The 21,979-nt window shown below is 36.3% G+C and overlaps 1 protein-coding gene and 1 long non-coding RNA gene across 4 annotated transcripts; one reads left to right on the forward strand and one right to left on the reverse strand.

Annotated features, from left to right (window-relative positions):
- Positions 1-2,729: 2,729 nt before the first annotated feature.
- On the reverse strand, positions 2,730-5,409 carry LOC107561770 (oocyte zinc finger protein XlCOF14-like). 3 transcript variants are annotated; one of them, XM_016246244.1, is made up of 3 exons: positions 5,322-5,409; positions 3,942-3,985; positions 2,730-3,644 (listed from the first exon to the last, which is right to left on the reverse strand). In XM_016246244.1, the coding sequence occupies exon 3, from the start codon at positions 3,639-3,641 to the stop codon at positions 2,844-2,846; it is 798 nt and encodes a 265-aa protein (XP_016101730.1). In that variant the 5' UTR covers positions 3,642-3,644; positions 3,942-3,985; positions 5,322-5,409; the 3' UTR covers positions 2,730-2,843. The 3 variants fall into 3 exon arrangements, with proteins under 3 accessions (XP_016101730.1, XP_016101729.1, XP_016101728.1); XM_016246243.1 differs by having other exon boundaries at positions 3,918-3,985; XM_016246242.1 differs by lacking the exon at positions 3,942-3,985.
- Positions 5,410-19,310: 13,901 nt separating this feature from the next.
- LOC107561776 (uncharacterized) lies at positions 19,311-20,964 on the forward strand. Its single transcript, XR_001605907.1, has 2 exons — positions 19,311-19,346; positions 20,733-20,964. It is a non-coding gene; the product is annotated as an uncharacterized lncRNA (long non-coding RNA).
- The last annotated feature ends 1,015 nt before the right edge of the window (positions 20,965-21,979 follow it).

Below are 21,979 nucleotides of genomic sequence, written 5' to 3' on the forward strand. Positions count from 1 at the left end.
TTTTAATAAGAAAGGAGATACATTTTTGTCAAACATCTTATACAGCTCAGCGGTTAGACCATCACTGCCCGGACTTTTATTATTTTTTAAACTCTTAATTGCCTGTAGAATTTCTGATTGAGAGATATTCCCGTCACAAGCTTCTTTATCTTCTAATGAAATTACTTTATTTTGATTGACGAGGTCAAAAAACAAGTTGGCTGAATTATCACAATATCTTGATGTATATAAGTTACTATAGAATTTGGAACAATAAGCAGTGATTTCTTTAGGATTATCAAGAACTCTATCATTTGTTCGGAGATGATCAATAGAAACATTCATAGCATTGGATCTTTCCAACCTAAAGAAATAGGCTGAGTTTTGTTCTCCTCCTTCCAGCCATTTTTTCCTGGATCTAACATAGGCTCCCTTAGCTTTGGATCTGTACAACTCATCTAATTTATTCTGTAGCTTTGAATATTTAGTGTTTTGAGTCTCTGTCAATGGTTCCCTAAATGATAAAGCAGAAAGCTGTGAAAGAACTTAATCTTCAATTAATCTATTTTGTTTTGTTATATTACTTCCAAATTTTCTTAAGAATTTCCCCAATTCATATTTTAGAAGCTCCCAATTCCTTCCATAAGCTTGTTCTGATTCAGCCCTTTCCCAGTAAGTTTGGATTAATTCATCAATCTGCTGTTTGACCTTTTCATATTTAAGAAGAGAACGGTTTAGTTTCCAAAGCGACGCTTTAGAAATATTAATTGTAGTATTTTGTGATAAATTAATTGAAATGGCATTATGGTCAGTCTGTTGCTAATATTAATAGAGATATTATTATTTATTAATGTTTTAGAGATCAACCAATAATCGATTCTGGATTGCCTTGAACGGTCTTTGTTACACCAAGCGTACTGCATTACATCCGGGTACATTTCCCTCCATATGTCAACTAAATCAAATTTATCCATAAACGCTATAAGATTAGAGTTTGATGAAGCTGCTTTTCTTGGAGGGTGTCGATCTAGCATGTTATTCATTACTATGATAAAGTCACCACCTAAAATCAAAAAGGCAGTAGGATATTTCCCTAACGCAGATGAAAGTTTTTGATCTAGCATGTTAAAGAGAGTGCAGTTTTCCACAACAGAGTTGTATCCATAGATGTTGACAATAATTACTATAAATTGGTTAACAACTACTATTAGCAGGAAGTGACCTGAAGGATCAATACTGGTTTCCAGAATACGACCATTAAAATTATACTTCATGATCCCTACTCCAGCAGAATATTCTGACCCGTGTGACAGCCATATTTCATTGCCCCACTGTGACCTCCAAAATGTGGTGTCTTTAGCTGTAGAGTGACTTTCCTGGAAAAAACAGAAATCTACTTTGTGCCTCTTAGAAAACAAAAATAAAGCCTTCCTTTTAACATTGATTTTTAAACCCCTGGCATTTAAAGAAAACAAAGACAAAGACATAAAAATGAAACAAGAATATGATACCTGAAGAACTAGGTATAGAACAAGGTATCAATTAGAACAGAAGAAACTTCACTACAATAAGACAAAAAAAAGCGATAATTCGCTTGACTCTGCAACAAAGGAATTATAATGAATATAAGGGCATGAGTAACTTTCGTGACTTTTCCCTCTGTGAAATTAAGTGTCGGCAACAGCAAGCAACGGTGATAGTTCATTTAAAGGTAATGTCACCGCTAGATTGGACTAATTTGGACAGTCACATTAAATGGAGTCAAGGAGTCGATTCCATCGACTCCAATAGTGGGAGTCGGAGTCGACTCCAAAAAACCTGGAACCGGACACCCCTAGAATGGCACCTCGCCTGCGTGTATCCGAATATGATGCACCAGATTGAGTATTGCGACCGAACTGCATATTAAAGAGCGACAAAAACACATTTATTGCTTGAATTTCGTGATAAAAATGGACAAAATTGAAAAGTAACAAAGCACTGTTCACGCATCAAACAGCATAGACTAAAATATAGATTTTTGTGATTTAAGAATCGATTAAAATACTGCCAGCCCTACTTTCCCTTATACGTGCATATAAATTTAAGTTTAACTTAATTGCCAATATTGTTTGTTAACCCACTTTCACTTTAAAGGTTACAAACTCGTTCTGAAAATTCTGGTGAATGGGCTTAATCTTAGTTTTAAAGCACTTACTTGCAATGTAGTTGTTCAAAGGAACATTCACTGAGACTGTGCCAGTAACGATCATCTCCAACTTCAGACACTTGTTCTGCTTCACTTCACCTCAAGACAGACCAGTGACCCCGTCTGTCGTCAAAAGGTTGCTTAGTGTGTTCAGTAAACCTCTGCAACAAAAAATCTGGAAAAAAGAGTAAGACATATTTAAGCAAAATAAAATTTTATAAATTAAGTGTATTAACCGAATTAAGGTAGTGATGGAAATGTATCAGATTCATAGAACAGTGCTTATATGTACCTGGCAAACACAGAACGCTCCTCTAATGTTTCGATTTGGCAATTTTTTTAGGAACCAAATAAGTTCTGGGAATGTTAGGGGAACGTGCTATTTACCCACTTGGGAGCGTTCTATTTACGTAAAGTGCACTTTCTGGCTAACCATCAGAGAATGTTTGAACGTCTGTTTTGGGAAATTTGGTTCTTGGAACCAAAAATAATTAGCTGGGTTTAACTTGTAAAATGTAATCAACTGAGAAAAACAGTGATGAAAAGTTGATAAAAAGGCTCTTTATTGGCATCAAACAGTTGATAAGATTCAGAAAATAATCATCAATAAAAGGAACATGGTTAAAACAAATAAACAGAATAAATCAGAAATTCATGTGACATGCATGAATGTGCATTACATCAACTTTTCAGCTGAGTGCCGTTTACAATGCATATCCATGGAGTATTTATGACGGAAAGTCTTTCCACAGTCTGGACACGAAAAAGGCATCTCTCCTGTGTGAGTCCGCATGTGTTTCTGCAGCGTAAAAAGGCGTGAGAATCGTCTTCCACACACAGGGCAGCAGAAGGGTTTGTCGTCAGAATGAGAATCGACCTGATGCCTTTTAAGATTGGTCTGACTGTAGAAGGTCTTGTCGCAGTGCGCGCAGGTGAATGGCCTCTCACCTCTGTGTTTATACAGATGGCTCTGGAGCGCGGTGGAGCCTGTAAACTTCTTCCCACACTCATGGCAACTGAAGCTCTTCGCAAGCTTTCGTTTGTTACCCGTGTGGATGCTGCTGTGCAGCTGAAGCCAGTCTTTACGACGGAAACCCCTTCCACAGAGTTCACAGATGTGCGGCGCCTCACCTGTGTGTATTCGCATGTGACGCACCAGGCTTATGCTCTGCCGATACTCAATGCCACACAGCTTACAGATGTATTTTTTAATACTGTGGTAATTTTTAATCGTACTGCAGTTTGAAGGCTGGGAGATGGAAGCCTCTGTTTTAATATCCGAAGGACTTTCATCTGGCACCTGAATAGATTTTACTCTATATTTCAGCCGTGGGCAAAAGAGCACACCTGATTCCTCCATTTTGCTCAGCACCAAAGTTTCAACACCCTTCTTATTCGATTCAGATCTTGGATCTCCAGGAAAAGATTTTTTGATCACAGGCTTCATGTCGATGCAGTCAGCATGCCAGTCCATCAACTAGGGAAACAGATTGAGTAGAGATGTAAATATTCAGATTTATTCCTCAGCTGTATTACTCATTAAACCCAAACTTCCCATACATTAATAATACAATAACCATATAATTTATTTGGTCACTTATGTCACACTTAAAGTATGAAGGCTGTTGTTACACAAGAAACATATTGTTCAATAAGACTGAGGAATTGAGAAACTTATAATGCATTACTGCAATAACAAGTCAACAACAGGAAAGAGTCAACAGATGGAAGCCAGTGAACCAGTGATAACCTGTTTCAGGATACAAGAATATACATTTTGTTTGTGTTCCCCTTCCTGTCCACTGTGTTTGTATGAACCTTAATTGAGACAAAAGATCCGTAAGACATTTGATTTTTCAGTCATTCACTAAAACTCACCAGTTGGTTTAAATGAATTGCAAAAACACCTCAGAAAAGCTTTAGTAATAAAAAAATAAAATAAAAAGCTCTTGCAGCATCAACATGGAATTTGGTACTTTTTAATATATTTGCCACATTTGTTCTTGAGCAGCAAATCAGCATTTTTGGAATGATTTCTGGAGGATCATGTGACACTGAAGACTGGAGTAATGATGCTGAAAATTCAGCTTTGCATCACAGGAATAAATGACATTTTAAAATATATTAAAATAGAAAACATTTTGTTGTTGTTGATGTAATAATATTTCACAATATTACTCTTTTTTTAATCAATTAATTGTTGATCTGTTAAAGCCAAACTTGTGATTTAACTAATCTCTGGTCAGTTTTATAATGTAGGTTCTTTATTAAATATTTTAATGAGTATGTACAGGAGCATCGGATACAGCACTCTGTGAACAGCCAGCTTCTTTGGCAATGAATGTTTGTGGCTCCTTGTGAAGGGTGTCAATGATTGTCTTGTGGACAACTGTCAGATCAGCAGTCTTCCCCATGCTTGTGTAGCCTAGTGAACCAAACTGAGAGGCCATTTTGAAGGCTCAGGAAACCTTTGCAGGTGTTTTGTGTTGATTAGCTGATTGGCATGTCACCATATTCTAATTTGTTGAGATGGTGAATTGGTGGGTTTTTGTTAAATGTGAGCCAAAATCATCACAATTAAAAGAACCAAAGACTTAAACTACTTCAGTCTGTGTGCATTGAATTTATTTAATACACGAGTTTCACAATTTGAGTTGAATTACTGAAATAAATGAACTTTTCCACGACATTCTAATTTATTGAGATGCACCTGTATGCATTATAAAAATGAGAACTATGTTTAATGGCTTCTTATTGACCTAGTTTGCCAAGCCCTGCATAAGAACACAAAATAGCCTACACCTTTTTACAAAACCTTTTATATTTATCGATATGTACGTATTTTTAGATTGCGTTTAACAGATTGCTTTTTTCTTTAAACTTTCGCACTATGTTTGTAAAAGGAGTCATTATACACGTTTGGGATGTTGCATTTGCACCGTTCTGATCAGCAGATGCCGCCAACCTGTAGTGTTTAGAAACGCTTCGAAAAAGTGAATCGTTTTGTGAATCAAATGATTCAGAGTTTTAAAAAGTTTTGATAGTATATATCAGTCGTTTGTCAACTCACTTTCGCCTCCTTAGAGTTTTGACATTTAAACCCATTAAACAACTACTGGTTAACTATTTTAAAACCTAGTAATAAAGGACTTACTTGCGAAGAAGCAATAGTCACTGAACCTCCCCGAGTCTATTTAAAACGTCCTCGTGCATGCTTCTTCTTCATTATCTTCTTGGGTAGATAACATGACCCAAAATAGACAGTGCTGCCCTCTCCTGCCATTAAGAGGGTTTCCACATTCATTTGCCAGAGACTTTGGAGGGGTCCTTTTTTTTCTTTTCTTTACAGAATAACAGCATTGAGTTCTGTTCATCTGTTCATTTAATCTGATTGTTATCACTAACAGCTCTGGGACAGCTCTGGGACATGTTTGTACAGCTCCTCTGTGTCCAGACAGTGTGCACGGGAGCAGTGCTGAGTCATGGAAGCTTTTTACAAATGGATAAAGAACTATATATGTTTCAAAGACAAAATGTGGAATATCATCCCAGACTTGATATAATTTTGATGTGACCAATGTGTCTTGTTTTCATAAACTGCAAAATGTGGCCTTATTCAAAACTTATCAAGTGATATTCTGCATTTACATTTATGCATATAGCAGACGCTTTTATCCAAAACGACATACAAAAAATATCCCGAGTGTATCTCTCCAACATATAATGCAGATTAGAGTTAATAGTGTCGACATTTTGGATAAACTTTTCTATTAAAATAATCTGCAGAAACGCATTGTTATACCTAAATTCAAATCATATTGGAATGCATTGTGTAATCAGATTGAGAGAAAAGAGGCCTGGAAGTTAAATAATGTCTCTCTTATAAAAGTCATTCACTTAATTATTGATAGTAGTCTCAATATTTTTTTAGAGACATGGAGACTTCATGTGCCTTCTAGAGCGGTGTTTCTCAATCAGGGGTCTGTGGACCCCTAGTGGTCCTTGACGTAAGACCAGGGGGTCCGTATAAAGTATGAATTTTTGTATACATTTTGTATATTTTGACATGACGTTCCCATGAAAGAAAAATGATATGGCAACTAACTTGAATTATACTTGACTGCATTTGGTCCTCAAAGACACAAATGATACATTGATTGTTCTGGGGGTCCTTGAGGATGGTTCTGAATTAGACTGGGGTCCGGGTATGCCAAACGGTTGAGATTCACTGTTCTAGAGGAAGAATCCAAAAAACTAAAAGTTTTGGCAGACCACTAAAGAGATATTTTTATTGTATAAGAACAAAATCTGGCGATTAATTTGTAATTATGTGTGGAAAGTACTAAATAAAAATGGGCAAACAATAAACCTAACATCATACAATTTAAAACTGAACGAATGCAATATATTGAGACTCTAAAAGCACGAAATAAAAAAAACAAAATGAATGATTGAAACCTTTTCTCTGGTTAATTAATTGAACTTATTCCCTGTATATATTATTTGGTTATAATGTATCTTCTGTATCTTTCTCTGCAAGTGCTCTTGTTCTGCAATAAAACAAAACAAAAGTGGAAGTTTATAAGACTGTCTGTATACATTTGTTGAAAGGTCAAATAAACATTAAAAACATATTCATTGAATATAATGTCAGAGGTTGTGGTGCCTTGAAAGTCCTCGAATTAAGTCCATGTGACTAAACAGAGGAAGTGTGATTTACACAACAGAGTTTATCTGTGTCTCCACCGGTTGCTTGTTATTTAGTCTGAGAATTCAGGGCAATGACAAGTTTGTTTATCTTTGATGTGAGAGAGATAACTTGATAAATAATGAAACAATAATGAAACAAAACTTGATACATGGCTGTTTCTGACAAATCCTGTGCAATGCATGTCAAGAGGAAACCATCCATCAAAGCAGCAGTGTTGCCAATTTAGCTACTTTGTAGCTAGATTTAGCACTTTCCCGCCCCTTTCGAGACTTTTTTCAAAAGTTTAGGGACTACTGGTGCGTTCAAATCATGTCGGATAGATCGTATTTACGAGTTGAACGCACATGAACACCACCACAAACTCGTTATTACGAGTGGGAAACAAAATTTTCTTTAAGCCCCTAGTTGGGGACGAGTCAATGAGAAACATGGCGGAATCGATGGATGCAGCGTCTGTAGTTGACTGTAAATTTTTGTTTAAATTGATAGTTTAGTGGGTTGTCATTGACAAGTACTGTAGAACTGCATGTCTGACAGAGGGAGACAGAGAGATTGCCAAAGTAAAACATAAATCACAATACTTATAGGTATTAAGCAGTGACATTGTCAGGCTTTTTATTTACAAAAAAATAAGCTTTTTGAATGTGGCAGGATTGTAATATAACAATTAATAACACGGTTTTATGCGATACAGATTAAAGTGGCTTCTTTAATTACTTTTTAAAAATATTAAAAACGCAAAACACACCTGATGCGAATTCTTTGCTCTTCATTTTCTATAAGCAGAGTTAACAGACCCTTGTTGTATTTTCTTGTAATTTATTAAAAGAAGGTACACCGCCATCTTGTGCCGACTAAACTGACTTGAACGCACCTGACGTCGTAATTACGACTTGTCAACTCGTAAGTACGAACGTCCCAGGAGGACTTTAACGCCCCTTACCAAAAAGTAGTATACTTCAAGATTATTTTAGTAAGTATACTTAAGTTCAAGTATATTTTTAAGTATACTTTATGTAGTAAGTATACAAATATCAGTGTACTAGTAGTATACTTGTAAGTGTACTATTTCAATACTCCTTGGGACTAAATTGGCCCACTTTCTAGTATATAAAAGTATACTTTTAAGTATACTTTAAGTATAACAGTAGTAAACTTTGAGTACACAGCTAGTTTACATATGAATTGGATTCAGAATGATAATCAAAACGTAGATAGAGTCGATCAACACCCCAAAGCTTGACAGTCATTATTACCTCTTTATTGGTCTACATTTTATTCCATAATTTTACATAGTTTTGATACTGTTTTATGTCTGATGATCGTGTTAGAATACATGTGGAGGCATCTGTTGTTTCGGTTTCTTCTTCACTTGTGTTTTTTGTAAATTCTGTACAGAAGATGTGTAGTAGTGCCCTACAGTATAACAATGAAAACACGGATTCTAGGAGCAAAATTATAGCTAAAATATATTTAGACTTTTTAGAAGTATAAGTCAAGTATACTTAAATGTAATTTTAAGTATATTTCTGAGAAGTACATAAAGCCCATTTCTGAGAAGAACATAAAAAGTAGACTAAAAGTATACTTTCCTATTTTTAGTTTAAAAGAAGTATACTAATAGCACACTTGAATAAACTTCTTTTTCGTAAGGGGCAGCAAATTATAGCAACTTCTTGGACAAACCTTATCTAAGTTCTGATCTTGCCCACTGATCTACATTCATCTTTATATAGATCAGTGAATTTGTCATTATGATGTCATCTAGTGACATTTAGCTATACCAGTTTTAGCTACTTTCAATTGAAAGCAGTTAGCAGTTTTATTTAGATTACCACCACTTTACATAACTCCAGATAATTGTATGTCTTCCAATGTATCAAGTAGTAGCTACTGGAATATCAAAGTGGCGTGGAACATTATTCACTGGAACATTATTTAATATTACACCCAGTATAAACCCTCCGTCTGTACTGCAAGTGTTTCAAGTGTGAGTGAATGAAAAATCCTCAATTTTATAGCTTGTTGTGTTATTATGCATGTTGCTAAATTTAGCAACTTTTCAGACTACCCTAGCAACTTTTTCTTCCAAAAGCACCTAGCAACAAATTTAGCTATTTTTAAATTTTATTTGGCTACTTTTAGCAACTTTTGATAAGTGGCTCAAACAATAAAAAGGCACACATTTTCCATCTATATTTCACAAAAAGAGGAAACCAAAGATGCCTAGCAGAACACGTATCACGTGAATTAAGTTACTGCTATTTGCAATTGTTCAATTTGATAATAATAATAATAATTTAATAATTTTTCTTTTATGATACACCTCATTAGTAGCTTGTACCTGTGATTGTTGATCAGTTAGTACACTGTAAGGAAAATATCTAGAAAAATGGAAAACGTACTAGTAATTTTCCAGGACATTATCTGTTATCCATCATCTGTTGTAACCCGAAACACAAAATACAATGCATAATTTAAAATGCAGGTAAATTCTTTTTTTAGAGTGTAGCATACTGACTACTAATACACTGCTTAAAACTATAATTGTTCAGAATGTGTAGTTTTACTAGTTTACAAGCTAATAAAAAAACTTGTAATCATTCAAAAATGCAATGCACGCAATGACATCACAACATCATTTAGCAACTTTTAGCAACAAATCGAACTTCCTTTAGTAACTTCCCCTACGAATTAGTTGGCAACACTGGGTCCACTGTTTCTGCCTGCCTTCGCACTGTATGGCTAGCATGTTTCACGGAAAGAACATGCTACAGAGCATTAAAATCACTCACAGTACAGCCGCAGAACAATGAATGACCATGAACTTGATCTTACAGAAGCGCAAAAAGCTACAAAATCATAGTATCCTCCCATCACCAAGAAATATGAGTGTACAATCGAATTCACTGTATTCCGCATGTCATGTAAATCCAGTAACGAACACAAACAAAACCTTCTTAAACAAAATGTAAATGTGCTGAAAATACATACTTGTAACACATACTTGTCATACATAAGAGTCATATGTAAGTAAAGGCACGAACGTTACAGAAATGCACTATTAACTGTCGAATGTACGATTTCTGATGATAGTGAAGGTACATGAATAATATTAATTGAGTCACGTGATAACATTGTTCGGGAGGCAGACACACTCTTGCAGTTTAAATCTAGATTAAAGACCCATCTCTTTAACCTGGTTTACACATAACACACTAATACGCTTCTAATATTCAAATCCGTTAAAGGATTTTTAGGCTGCATTAATTAGGTCAACCGGAACAGGGAACACTTCTCATAACACCCGATGTTGTAGAATGGCATCTGCGCTAATATTAGTCTGTTTCTCTCTTATTCCGAGGTCACCATAACCACCAGATCCAGTCTGTATCCAGATCAGATGGTCACTGTAGTCACCCGGATCCAGTACGTATTCAGACCAGATGGTGGATCAGCACCTAGAAAGGACCTCCACAGCCCTGAAAGACAGCGGAGACCAGGACAACTAGATGAGCCCCAGATACAGATCCCCTGTAAAGACCTTGTCTCAGACGACCACCGGGACAAGACCACAGGTACCAGGTGAGTCCTCTGCACAATGTGACTTTGCTGCAGCCTGAAATTGAACTGCTGGTTTCGTCTGGCCAGAGGAGAACTGGCCCCCTGACTGAGCCTGGTTTCTCCCAAGGTTTTTTCTCCATTCTGTCACCGATGGAGTTTTGGTTCCTTGCCGCTGTCGCCTCTGGCTTGCGTAGTTGGGGACACTTCATTTCCAGCGATATCGTTGACTTGATTGCACAGATACAATTTAAACTGAACTGAGCTGGATGATGACATCACTGAATTCAATGATGAACTGTCTTTAACTGAAAAATGAGTGTTTACTATTGTCACTTTGCATTATTGACACACTATTTTCCTAATTAATGCTGTTCAGTTACTTTGACACAATCTGTATTGTTAAATAAAGCGCTATATAAATAAAGGTGACTTGATACGACGCTCCGAGATGCAACAGTTTCGTAGCAATGTATTATTTTTTATTATTTCAAAATAGTTTCATTACGTACGTCAGATTAATAATGCAAAATGTGTATGAAGTAGTAATGGGGGGAAAAAACGAAGCTTTTCACTGAAGTCACTGAATCACTCCTGCTAGTCAAAACGGTGTAAATGCAACGCCCACACATGAATATTAATATTGTGTGTATTAATATATTTATATTTATACATGCTTATATTTATATGGTTTAGCATCATTAGGTTGCCATCATTAAAGCAATATTTGATTTACGGTTTCAGATCTTGATCATACTGCAGATGTCCAGTAAGTATTTGCCTGTGACTGACTAGTACACTGTTACTTAAATCAAATGCAAAAATAACTCAATAAATCAGAAGGTGGGACACTTGTCAATTGTCAATTATGTACACACAGAGTTTCAGCATTTACAAAAATTCTACATGGTGGTACAGAACCGAACTGAACAACTAGTTGTTAATGATGTATTTAAACATGCATCAGAGATGTGTCTCTCTTTTGTATGAAGTATCAAGAAAATCGCAGGAATATAAGCTTTCACTTATTTGTGTAGCCAGATCTTGCTAGAAAAAATAAAAAACACTAAAATAAATAACAGTCACGATGAATAAACAAAATAAATCCAAATGCTATGTATTGAAAATAATAAAATACCCACCTACATTAATAAATACATAAACCTGATTGCTTTATGAGCCATTATCAATCAACAAGCCCAAAGAAGCTTATAATGAAAAGACATGGCAACACAAGAGCATGCTCTGAAGCAGCCTTCCAAACATAGAACACAATGTGTCTTTTAACGGTGGTTTAGTTACAATTTCAGAAAATAACAAGTCTTTGGTTGCTGTAATATTACTTTGGTCAAAAATAGCTGGGAAAAAAAATACGAGGCCACAGTGTTAGTCATGGCAATTTTGGGAGTGAGTCATGTTTTCTACAGATGGAATGATCATTTCAGTTGTTTAGACCCGTATTTTATTTATTTAGTCATTTAGCAAACGCTTTTATCCAAAGTGACTTACAAATGAGGACAATAAAAGCAGTCAAAACTAACAAAAGAGCAACAAGACAAGTCTCGGTTAGCCTAACGCAGTACACGTAGCAAGGTGTATATACATATACTGTATATATATACACACACATACATATATATATTTTATATACACACACACTCACAAAGAAAAACAAGTAGATAGAACAGAAAAAATAGAAAGCTAGTGTTTGTTTGTTTTTTGTTTTTTTTTATATATATAAAAAAAAGATAAATATAGATAAAGTAGAATTAAAATAGAATAGAAAGTGCTAGAGTTAGAGGGTCAAATAAAGGTGGAACAGGTGTGTTTTTAGTCGTTTCTTGAAGATGGGTAAGGACTCAGCTCCTCGGATTGATTTGGGCAGGTCATTCCACCAGGAGGGAACAGTTAGTGAACAAGTCTGTGAAAGTGATTTTGTGCCTCTGTGAGATGGCACAATAATACGCCGTTCACTAGCAGAACGCAAGCTTCTAGAGGGCACATAACTCTGAAGTAATGAATTTAGGTAAATGGGTGCAGAGCCAGTGGTGGTTTTGTAGGCAAACATTAATGCCTTGAATTTTATGCGAGCAGCTACTGGTAGCCAGTGCAAATTGATGAACAGAGGTGTGACGTGCGTTCTTTTCGGTTCATTAAAGATTAATCTTGCAGCGGCATTTTGGATTAGTTGTAGAGGTTTGATAGAAGTGGCTGGAAGACCTGCCAAGAGAGCATTGCAATAGTCCAGCCTGGATTTAAATTCAGTTATCATTTCTAAACACTATCACACATCTTATATCTTAATAGCTTTGAGGTCTGACCTATTTTTAAAGGTTGCAAGTTGTCTATAGAGTCTCGGAATAATATAATTACATAAATGAAGTAGATTCTGTCTTCAGTAACGCATCTTCATGTTGCTGCAAATAGTTTAGTTTAGTTTAACTTTATTGTCTGTCCAGATTTCCTGAACAGAAATTCATCTTTGACACTGGCATAGAAAATACATCCTAACAAATAATACTACACATTCACATATCACATCAAAATAAAAATTAATACAATACAATATATATGTATGCCCACATGTGTAAACACACCTACCCAGAAATATACCTCATGATAATACCTCAATTAAGAATTTGGTTTAAAACGGTCAGTAGATCTTTTATAGTATGACATGCTTGGGAGTGGCAGACAATAAAATGGACATTTAAAGCTATTACATGACTTCATATAACCAAAATATATTGCAAGAATTATAAAAAACACATTTATAGAGCTTAATTATTCTGTTTGTCTTTTATTCAGCACGACATCGAAAACTGAAAGAACTGATTTTGCTATTCAACAGTAAAAATGACATGAAGAGTTTTTTTAACATTAACTTTACTGGTAATATTACTGACTCCACCATTAATTGCTTGTTTGTCAATTTAGACCAGTGGTTTTCAACCAGGCAGACTTCCAGAGGTGCCTCAATATGTTTCAAATGATTAAAAAAATTGCTCTATTAACATAATCTAAATTAAAAAGCACACACAATAAAAATAATACAACAACCATAAAAACTGACATCATACTTTGAGTTTGTTATACAAAGGAAGGGCTGTGGATTCAGAAAGTTTGAGAACCACTTCTTGTCACAAGTAACTAAATGTCATTTTGTTTTTTATTATTTCACAAAACATTGTGCAGGATGCTGATACATTAGATTACAGTGAGGGCGTTTTCAAAGGCACTGTGTGACAAAAAGGAAATTAATTGAAAACCACTGGTCAAGCCAGATGGTGACCTTTATCTTGTTGTTTCAGAAGATGATATGGAGTCACTCCTTTTTCATTTCCCATTTTCATAATGTGTGCACATTGGCATTAGATTTCCTGTGACCTCAGTCTTTTCTGTTTTCTAACAACCTGGGCTGCGTTCAGCCCCGACAAAAACAGTGCAAAAAGTTTTTTAAATGGAAACGGTGGTGCGTTGAACACTCTGTTCTGATGAAGCAAGAGTTGCAACTATGGCAGCTGAATGGTGGGTGTGTCAAAAATGTCAGCCCAATCAGCAGCAACATGTATATAAACCACACGGTATTAAAGATGCAGCTGCACAATGTAATTAACATCCAAATAAATTGTCCAAAAGAGCAGGTATTTTCAGCTGCTTTTCATCTGGAAATCCTTCTGATGTCAGAAATTTCATCAGAGGATGAGTCTCTCACAGAAAAAAAAAAACGTTACGATGTGTTAAGCTCATTTTATGTAATGTTTTGTAATTTTGTAAACCACGTTTATACACGTTATTGACATCTGGTCTTAATAAATCTTTCAAATATGTTTCCTATGAAACAAATACACCCACTAATAATATAATAAAATATTTTCCATTTACTTTTACTTTTAGTCATTTAGCAGACGCTTATATCCAAAGCGACTTACAAATAAGAAGTAATTAAAACTAAAAGCTAAAACTCTATAAATACTATATATATATATATATACACACACACACACACTTAAGAAAATTAAATAAATTCAATAAAAATGACAAATGCATACAACAACATTTCAAAACTAAACATTTAAATGAAAACAAAATAAATAAAGTATAATAATGATTCTAGCATAACACTAAGCCAAACACCAAGAAACAACTACATATGTGTATGTATGGCCACACACATATACACGTACATATATATAAATACATTCAATATATATAATTTCATTTCAATTTTGTATGTTGAAGTAATGAAATAACTCAAATTAAATAAAACTAAAACTTAATAAAAAAAAACCTATATAGACATAATAAAAAAACTAATAAAATGACAACATTACTACAACTGTAACTAAAACTAAAATAACCAATACAAATCAAACTACATTAGTTTATCAGTAATCCTAAAAAAATAACACTGAGCCAAACACACATGCCTAAATAACAACAACTTACTGACACATAGTAAGAAATGGTTATAAAAAACTGAAACAGAAGTGAAACAAGTAGTAGGAAAGAGAAGAAATAAAAAGCGATAACGTTACTTATCCTTTGCCGGTGTCCTGCCCGGTGGAGTTGCACGGTACAGTCGATGGTCTTTACACCTTTCGGTCTTCACGCGACCGCTTCCGCGGTAAACTACGCTTCTTTTTTATTCGTTTAACAAAACTCAAATTGAATTCAGCTGGACACACTTTCCTCTTTATCACAACAAATGGCCAAGCAAAGCGCACGAAACTGACAAGGTACGCGATACAGTACGAGACCAAATGCGATTTCAGCACGTATCCACAGTAAACAAAACAAGCGTTTCCTAGCAACGACGACTGCGCTAAACGCTGCGTCCGAAATCGCATACTTCCATAGGCGAAAAACAGCATGCGAGGCGAGTAGTATGTCCAAATTCATAAGCCTTGTCCAAATACCCACACTTGCTGTCTGTCCCATGTCTTCAAAATGCCAAAGTGCAGTGTCCTTAATGCACACTAAACCCACACTATCTCGAATACCGCTCCGAGCGCTATTCAAGGCCAAGTGTATCCCATCATGCATCATGTTCTGGAAAGAAATCGTGAGACTTTTTGCTGAGATCTCGCGAGAGGTCACGGAAACCTTTCCAGTGTAAGTTAAATATTAATATAATAAATAGATATTACATATAATTTGGTAGAAAAACAGTGTTTTTACATTTTATTGGTGCAAAGATGAGTTGTGGTGATATTTATTTTGTACAACATTTGCAACTGCTTTTTATCACTTAATTAGAAGCACCACAAATTAAAATTATGTCATGTTATAGGGACTACTGAACAGACATTTAGAAGGTGATTTTAAAATGCAAAGTAATTAAAATTGAAATTAAAATAAAGCTATGTAAACACTTGCATTTTTACAACAGTGTGTCCCATCAGGTAATGAAAAGTTCGACACACACTTGTGGTCTTCATGCTCACTTGAACACTTCGGCCAAATACAGGAAATACGTCATTTAAGTAATCAAGTGGTCAAGTGCAAAGACCGCAAGTGTGGGTATTTGGACAAGGCTATAGTATTCGAAAAACAGTAGGCGAGAAGTACCCGGATGACCTACTACTTCTGCCCGAATTCCATAGCATGCAAACAATGGACACTTTACTATTCCCAGGAGGCCACGGGAGAGGAGGCGTCATATTCGAAAATGGCGGAAGGCGGCGACGCGGCTCTTTTCAAGTTGCACTTGTTTAACATGATCTAATGCCGATTTCACACTGCACGATTTTTCACTCGCCGACAGGTTTTGTGAAATCGCCGACAAATGTCCGACATCGGAGGCAAATCGGTGCTCGTGCACGCGAGTGACAATCACGCAGTGTGAATGATCAAAGACGCGATCTGAGGGAATCGCCGATGCGCCGCCAATGCCCATGAAATATTTGGCATGCTAAATATCTGGAGCTGTCGCCGATTCACAATCACGCTGTGTGCAATGATTTCTGACTGAAAAACACATCGACGATGACCTACAGCCAATGAGAGACCAAGATACAGGGCAGAGGGAAGTTCGGGAGGAGTTATAGACCAGAATATCAGTATTTTAATAGATATATGAACAATTATATCATACAGAAACAAGCACAAACATTTGCTTGACCAGCCACAACATCAGCATAACAGTTACTGCAAAATTATTTACCTGCAACTCTCTTTGCAGAACACCCAATCCCTGTTCCCTGCATCTCCCTCCTGCATCATCTGTTTTTCTTTTTCTCCTTGTAGCTGGAAATCAGCTTACAGACCATTTGCGGGCTATATATATATATTTAAAATAATTACAGTCTTGCTTGCGAGAACTCCGGTCTGATGCACCCGCGCGGGTTCTCGCGTTATTTCCTTATCACTCCTCGCGTGTGTTTTGTTGTGAAACGTAGTTTGCGGACCAGACAGAGCTGTCGGCGATTCTTCCTATTGTGAAGTCATGCAGTGTGAAACCCCCTGTCGCCGATCCATCGTGCAATGTGAACACAGCAGCGACTGAATGCTACCCCAGATAGTCACGCAGTGTGAAAACAACGGCGATAGGACGAGTTTGAAAATCGTGCAGTGTGAACTCGGCATAAGTGAACGGCTGAATTATTGAAAGTTTACACATTGTAAATCGATGAGATGATTTCGTGAATCGGCTGTAAAAAGATGTTTAATCATTGTTATTACTGAGCGCATCAAGTTAACGAACAGATCGAGCTAGTGTCAATGCTGTTGTACATCAGCTTGTTAACTGCTTCTTTAACGGAGACGTTCGTTGTTTAGCAGTTTAATGAGATTAGAAAATTCCACTGACTTTAAAACATTTCCCCCCCTCTTTTACTAATATTTAGTTGATATTTTGTTAGCGATCAGCCTTTTCAAAATTCTGATGACTGCCCTGCTGATCCTGTGCACAATGTCAAGCACCGTGGACTTTGGGATGTCAAAGCCCAGTGACACCAGCCTGTACGATGCTGCGTGGGCCAGCCAGTAGAGAAACAACAGCACCTCAACATCTTTTCCCAGCCATGGTCAGAATCTGACTTCAAAGCAGCGATGAGGGACGTGATGGACTGTCGTGAAAGCCGGAGGTTTGGCTAGAGGTCAGATCCATCTTCGAAATACAATCGAAGAATTGGCACAGCAGCATTCAGGCGGCAGTAGGTTGTAAATGTGTGTGTATATATATATATATTGTTAGAAAACACTCTCTGTCTTGTTAAGAGAATGTTACAGATATGTCTCACCCCTCCTTTTTTTCTCCCTCTCTCTAACTCTTCTATATACAACGCATTCTCTCTGAATCCCCCCTTCTAGTTGAGATTTGCTATATTGTCCTATACGTGAGTATACTGTGTGTATGCGCATAAAGTTAGACATAGTTATATACCCAACTTTATATAAACAGCTAGGTATTAATATAGTTACATTTTGTGACTCGACAAATCAGGCAGGTGAGATTTGCTAAATAGTAGAAATCACTTTATGTGAGTTTATGTATGCAGATATTGTTGTGTGTGTGTGTGTGTGTGTGTATATATATATATATATAAATATATATATATATACACACATACATACATACATACAATACATACACATACATAAAATCACGCAGCCAAGATTTGCCATATAGTATATATTGCTTTACTTGAGTATACTAAATAGAGGTTTGTTATATTCTCTTTGGCTCTAGATTGGTGTCATTACAGCATCTACCAGCATCTTCCAGCCATCATTTGGTGTAGTCTTCAAACTGTGTTATACCCTATTGGTTCAGATACTATGCAACCAGTTGTTATCATGCTTTACGTATTCATGCATCAGAGAATGCAGCAAAAATATAGGCGCTATTGACTGAGAAATGGCTAAAATGAAATGACTGTCGTCACATTTGGTGTCAAATCTTAGTTCTGTGCATATCCGGGCAAAAAGCAATGGGTGAGTTCATTGTGTCTGTAGTTTTCGGCCATTTGACCTATGGAAAACAAAAGTATAAATAAACAGTCACTGCATGCTTTCCTCTGCTCAGAAAGAGGCCCCACATTCCTGACAAGGGTCTGGCTTTTCCAGCTAACACCTTCTTGTAGTGTTTAAACAGTCTGGAATTAGGGGAATTTCAGAGCCTGCCTTCCGAGAACTACAAATATTAAATTATGTTTGCCTAAAATAAATGTTAAAGGGATAGTTCATCCAAAAAGGAAAAAAGATCAGCCTCATGCCATTCCAAACCTACATTCTTTCTTCTGGTGAATACTGAAGAAGATATTTTGAAGAATGTGGATAACCAAACAGTTTCTGGTCCCCATTGACTTCCACAGTATTTTTTCCCTCCATACATTTAAAAAAAAAAAAAAGGTTCTGTATTGACATCGTTGGTTCCATGGAGAACCTTTAACATCCATGGAACCTTTCCATTGCACAAGCTTCTTTTATACTGGAAAAAAATTTAGATTATTAAAATGTATGGTTCTTTTAAGAACCGTTCATTAAAAGGTTCTTTGGGGAACCAAAAGGGTTTTTCTATAGCATCACTGTGAAAACTTCCCTTTTTTTAAGAGTTACTATGTAAATCATTGGGAACCAAGTGTTTGGTTACCCACATTCTTTAAAATATCTTCTTTTGTGTTCAGCAGGAGAAATTAATTCATACAGGTTTGGAACAACTTAAGGGTGACTAAGTGATGACAGGATTTTCATTTTTGGTGTGAACTATACCTTTAAATAAATCTGCATTTAAATTCAACAGAAGCATTTTAAGAAATTCAGGATGGGGCCTTGATTTCCTCTAGTCTTCAAATGATTCCATATGTACGATTCCTTAATGTGGTGTGACTGTTGCGCATGTTTCATTCAGTCTTTTTTATTTGTAGATGGGGTGAAGAAATCAACCTAAGTAAGCATCCGCAGGTATGTTCCCCCTCCGTCTGTGGCTGTGACCACCAGAGCTGTGCTCTGTAAAACAAACCCATCTGTGCTTTATTTGCTTTACACATTCACTTTCCAGTAGTTGAACGGTAGCAATTTTCTTTGTCAGCCCTATTAACCATTATGGAAATCCACAGGGGATTTTTATGTGATGCTTGTCATTCATTCCAACAGCATCAGCAATGGAAGTTAATATTAACAAATATTAACTTTCTAGTTCAAATGACAGGAGAGTTAGGATTAGGAAATTAGGAAAATCTAGAGTAAATTTGACCACAGCCACAGTGTATGATTGAATATTTGATCAATCGTTTGGTTTTTATTTCTGCAGCATTCAATCAGAGTACAGAAATTGACTATTTAATGGGAAGAGATGGTTCAATCATATAAAAATGAATGGGAGAAATCGTAACACTCAGAATGGTGTCTGTTTGTAGTGCATATGCATCTGGAATACATTTTTTGCATGATTAAAGCACATTTTATGATGCAGTTAATGTCAGATTTAATTCCTTAAAGTCTTAAAAGATTTCTGCCTTTCTCCATTCAAGTTGTTAAAATTTTTTAGATTGGCTTGTGCATAACATATGTGACAAATACCGTTATATAGTGTTTCCTTCACTTTACGATTATACTGTGAATATTACCTCGAGTTATAGTAAAATACTGTAATATTCATCTGGGGAACACATTTCCCATGCAGCACAAGTTTTCTTAAAATATGCTGTGCAACCAGACTAATAATGTGCAGCTTAATATTAAACTCATGACGCACAGGTTTTATTTTTGTAGATAGCCAAGGACTCATGTTTGAAAGTGTTTGTGAACACGTACTACATTTATTCATCTGAGCAGATCCATTTATCCAGAGAAAGTAAACGAGTGATAGGATTGAGTGGTGAATAAAACGACCAATGTTTAAGCAAACACGTAGTCCTGCCCCAGATTCACATCAATGGAATGCTGTTATGTCTGGCCCGGGCTGCTTAAACCCAAAAATGAAAGTCTACAGAACATTTGCTCATCCCACAGACCATCCAAGATGTTTATTTCTTCGGAACAGATTTGGAGAAATGTAGCATTCCATCACGTGTTCACCAACGGATCCTCTGCAGTGAATGGGTGCCGTCAGAATGAGAGTCCAAACAGCTGATAAAAACATCACAGTAATCCAATATGACTGTTTCACTGGAGAAATGGACTCGTATTTTAGCTGAAAGCAACACTTTGAAGTTTTATTACAGACTCCCAGCAGTTAGCTTCACAAGATGTTAATTGATTCCATTTGGTGCATAAATTACACACGCTTTGATATAAACAGGCAACAGACTGCAAAGATTTTAATGCTTTTATTTTCCTGTTTTACAGGGAACAGAAGTGAAAGCAATCACCTACTCAGCTATGCAAGTACATGACACAGAAAAACCAGAGATCTTTGTCATCAGCGATATTTAAAAAACAAAAATACATTAGATATAATTTAATACCTCGTGTTAATTTACATCATTTTAAAAGATTGTACCTTCTAGTTGGAATGGATATGTGAGAGGTGTCATTTCTGTAAATTATAAAATGTTTTGTGGATTGTGGATGACTGAAATAGTTTTGTGAAAAGTTTAGTTTTTTGGTCTGATTTTCATTATTAATAATGATATTAAAGGGGTCATATGATGCTGCTGAAAAGAACATTATTTTGTGTATTTGGTATAATGAAATGTGTTTATGCGGTTTAAGGTTAAAAAAACACATTATTTTCCACATACTGTACATTATTGTTTCTCCTCTATGCCCCGCCTTTCTGAAACGTGTCGATTTTTACAAAGCTCATCGGTCTGAAAAGCGAGGTGTGCTGTGATTGGTCAGCTATCCAGTGTGTTGTGATTGGCCGAATACCTCAAGCATGTGACGGAAATGTACATCCGGGCAAAAAGCAATGGGTGAGTTCATTTTGTCTGTAGTTTCCGGCCATTTGACCTACATGGAAAAGTATCAATAAACTGTCACTGCATGCTTTCCTCTGCTCAGAAAGAGGCCCCACATTCACGACAAGGGTCTGGCTTTTCCAGCTATCACCTTTTTGTAGTGTTTAAACAGTCTGGAATTAGGGGAATTTCAGAGTCTGCCTTCCAAGAACTATAAATATTAAATGATTGGCCGAATACCTCAAGCATGTGACGGAAATGTTACGCCCCTTACCATATTGTGATGCCCTGTCCGGCCGGAGCGTAACATAAAACCATGTCTGCATTTGTGATCGGAGAAATGACAAACAACAAGTGCTACTCTACACTGCCCAAAAAACTCAAGTAGATATGCAGACTGGAGATCTCCAAAATGGGGCGTGAACTCCAAAAGTGGGCAGAACCTCCAAAATGGGGCGGGGTATCCTCGGGCAAAGACTTTCACCATTGGCTCTGGCTCCAATTACTAATTGACTTGTGGGGTAGGTTTAAGTGTTAGCATTTTTTGTAGCATAGTGTAGGAAATTAACACTTTAATTGATACAACCAATAAAATATTTAGTCAGCTGTTGGGCGAATTTTGCACTGAAGTGGATTGGGGGAAACAATTGCGCATGTGTGTCATGTGCCTGTCTGTCAATGGGAGGAAGCCAC

Source organism: Sinocyclocheilus grahami, unplaced genomic scaffold (genome assembly GCF_001515645.1).
Source record: "Sinocyclocheilus grahami isolate Dianchi unplaced genomic scaffold, SAMN03320097.WGS_v1.1 scaffold791.1, whole genome shotgun sequence".
NCBI classification, from domain to species: Eukaryota; Metazoa; Chordata; class Actinopteri; order Cypriniformes; family Cyprinidae; genus Sinocyclocheilus; species Sinocyclocheilus grahami.

What these genes read in the sequence shown, in the direction of transcription:
- LOC107561770 (XM_016246242.1), bottom strand. Translation starts at nt 3,641, where the DNA reads ATGGACTGGCATGCTGACTGCATCGACATGAAGCCTGTGATCAAAAAA.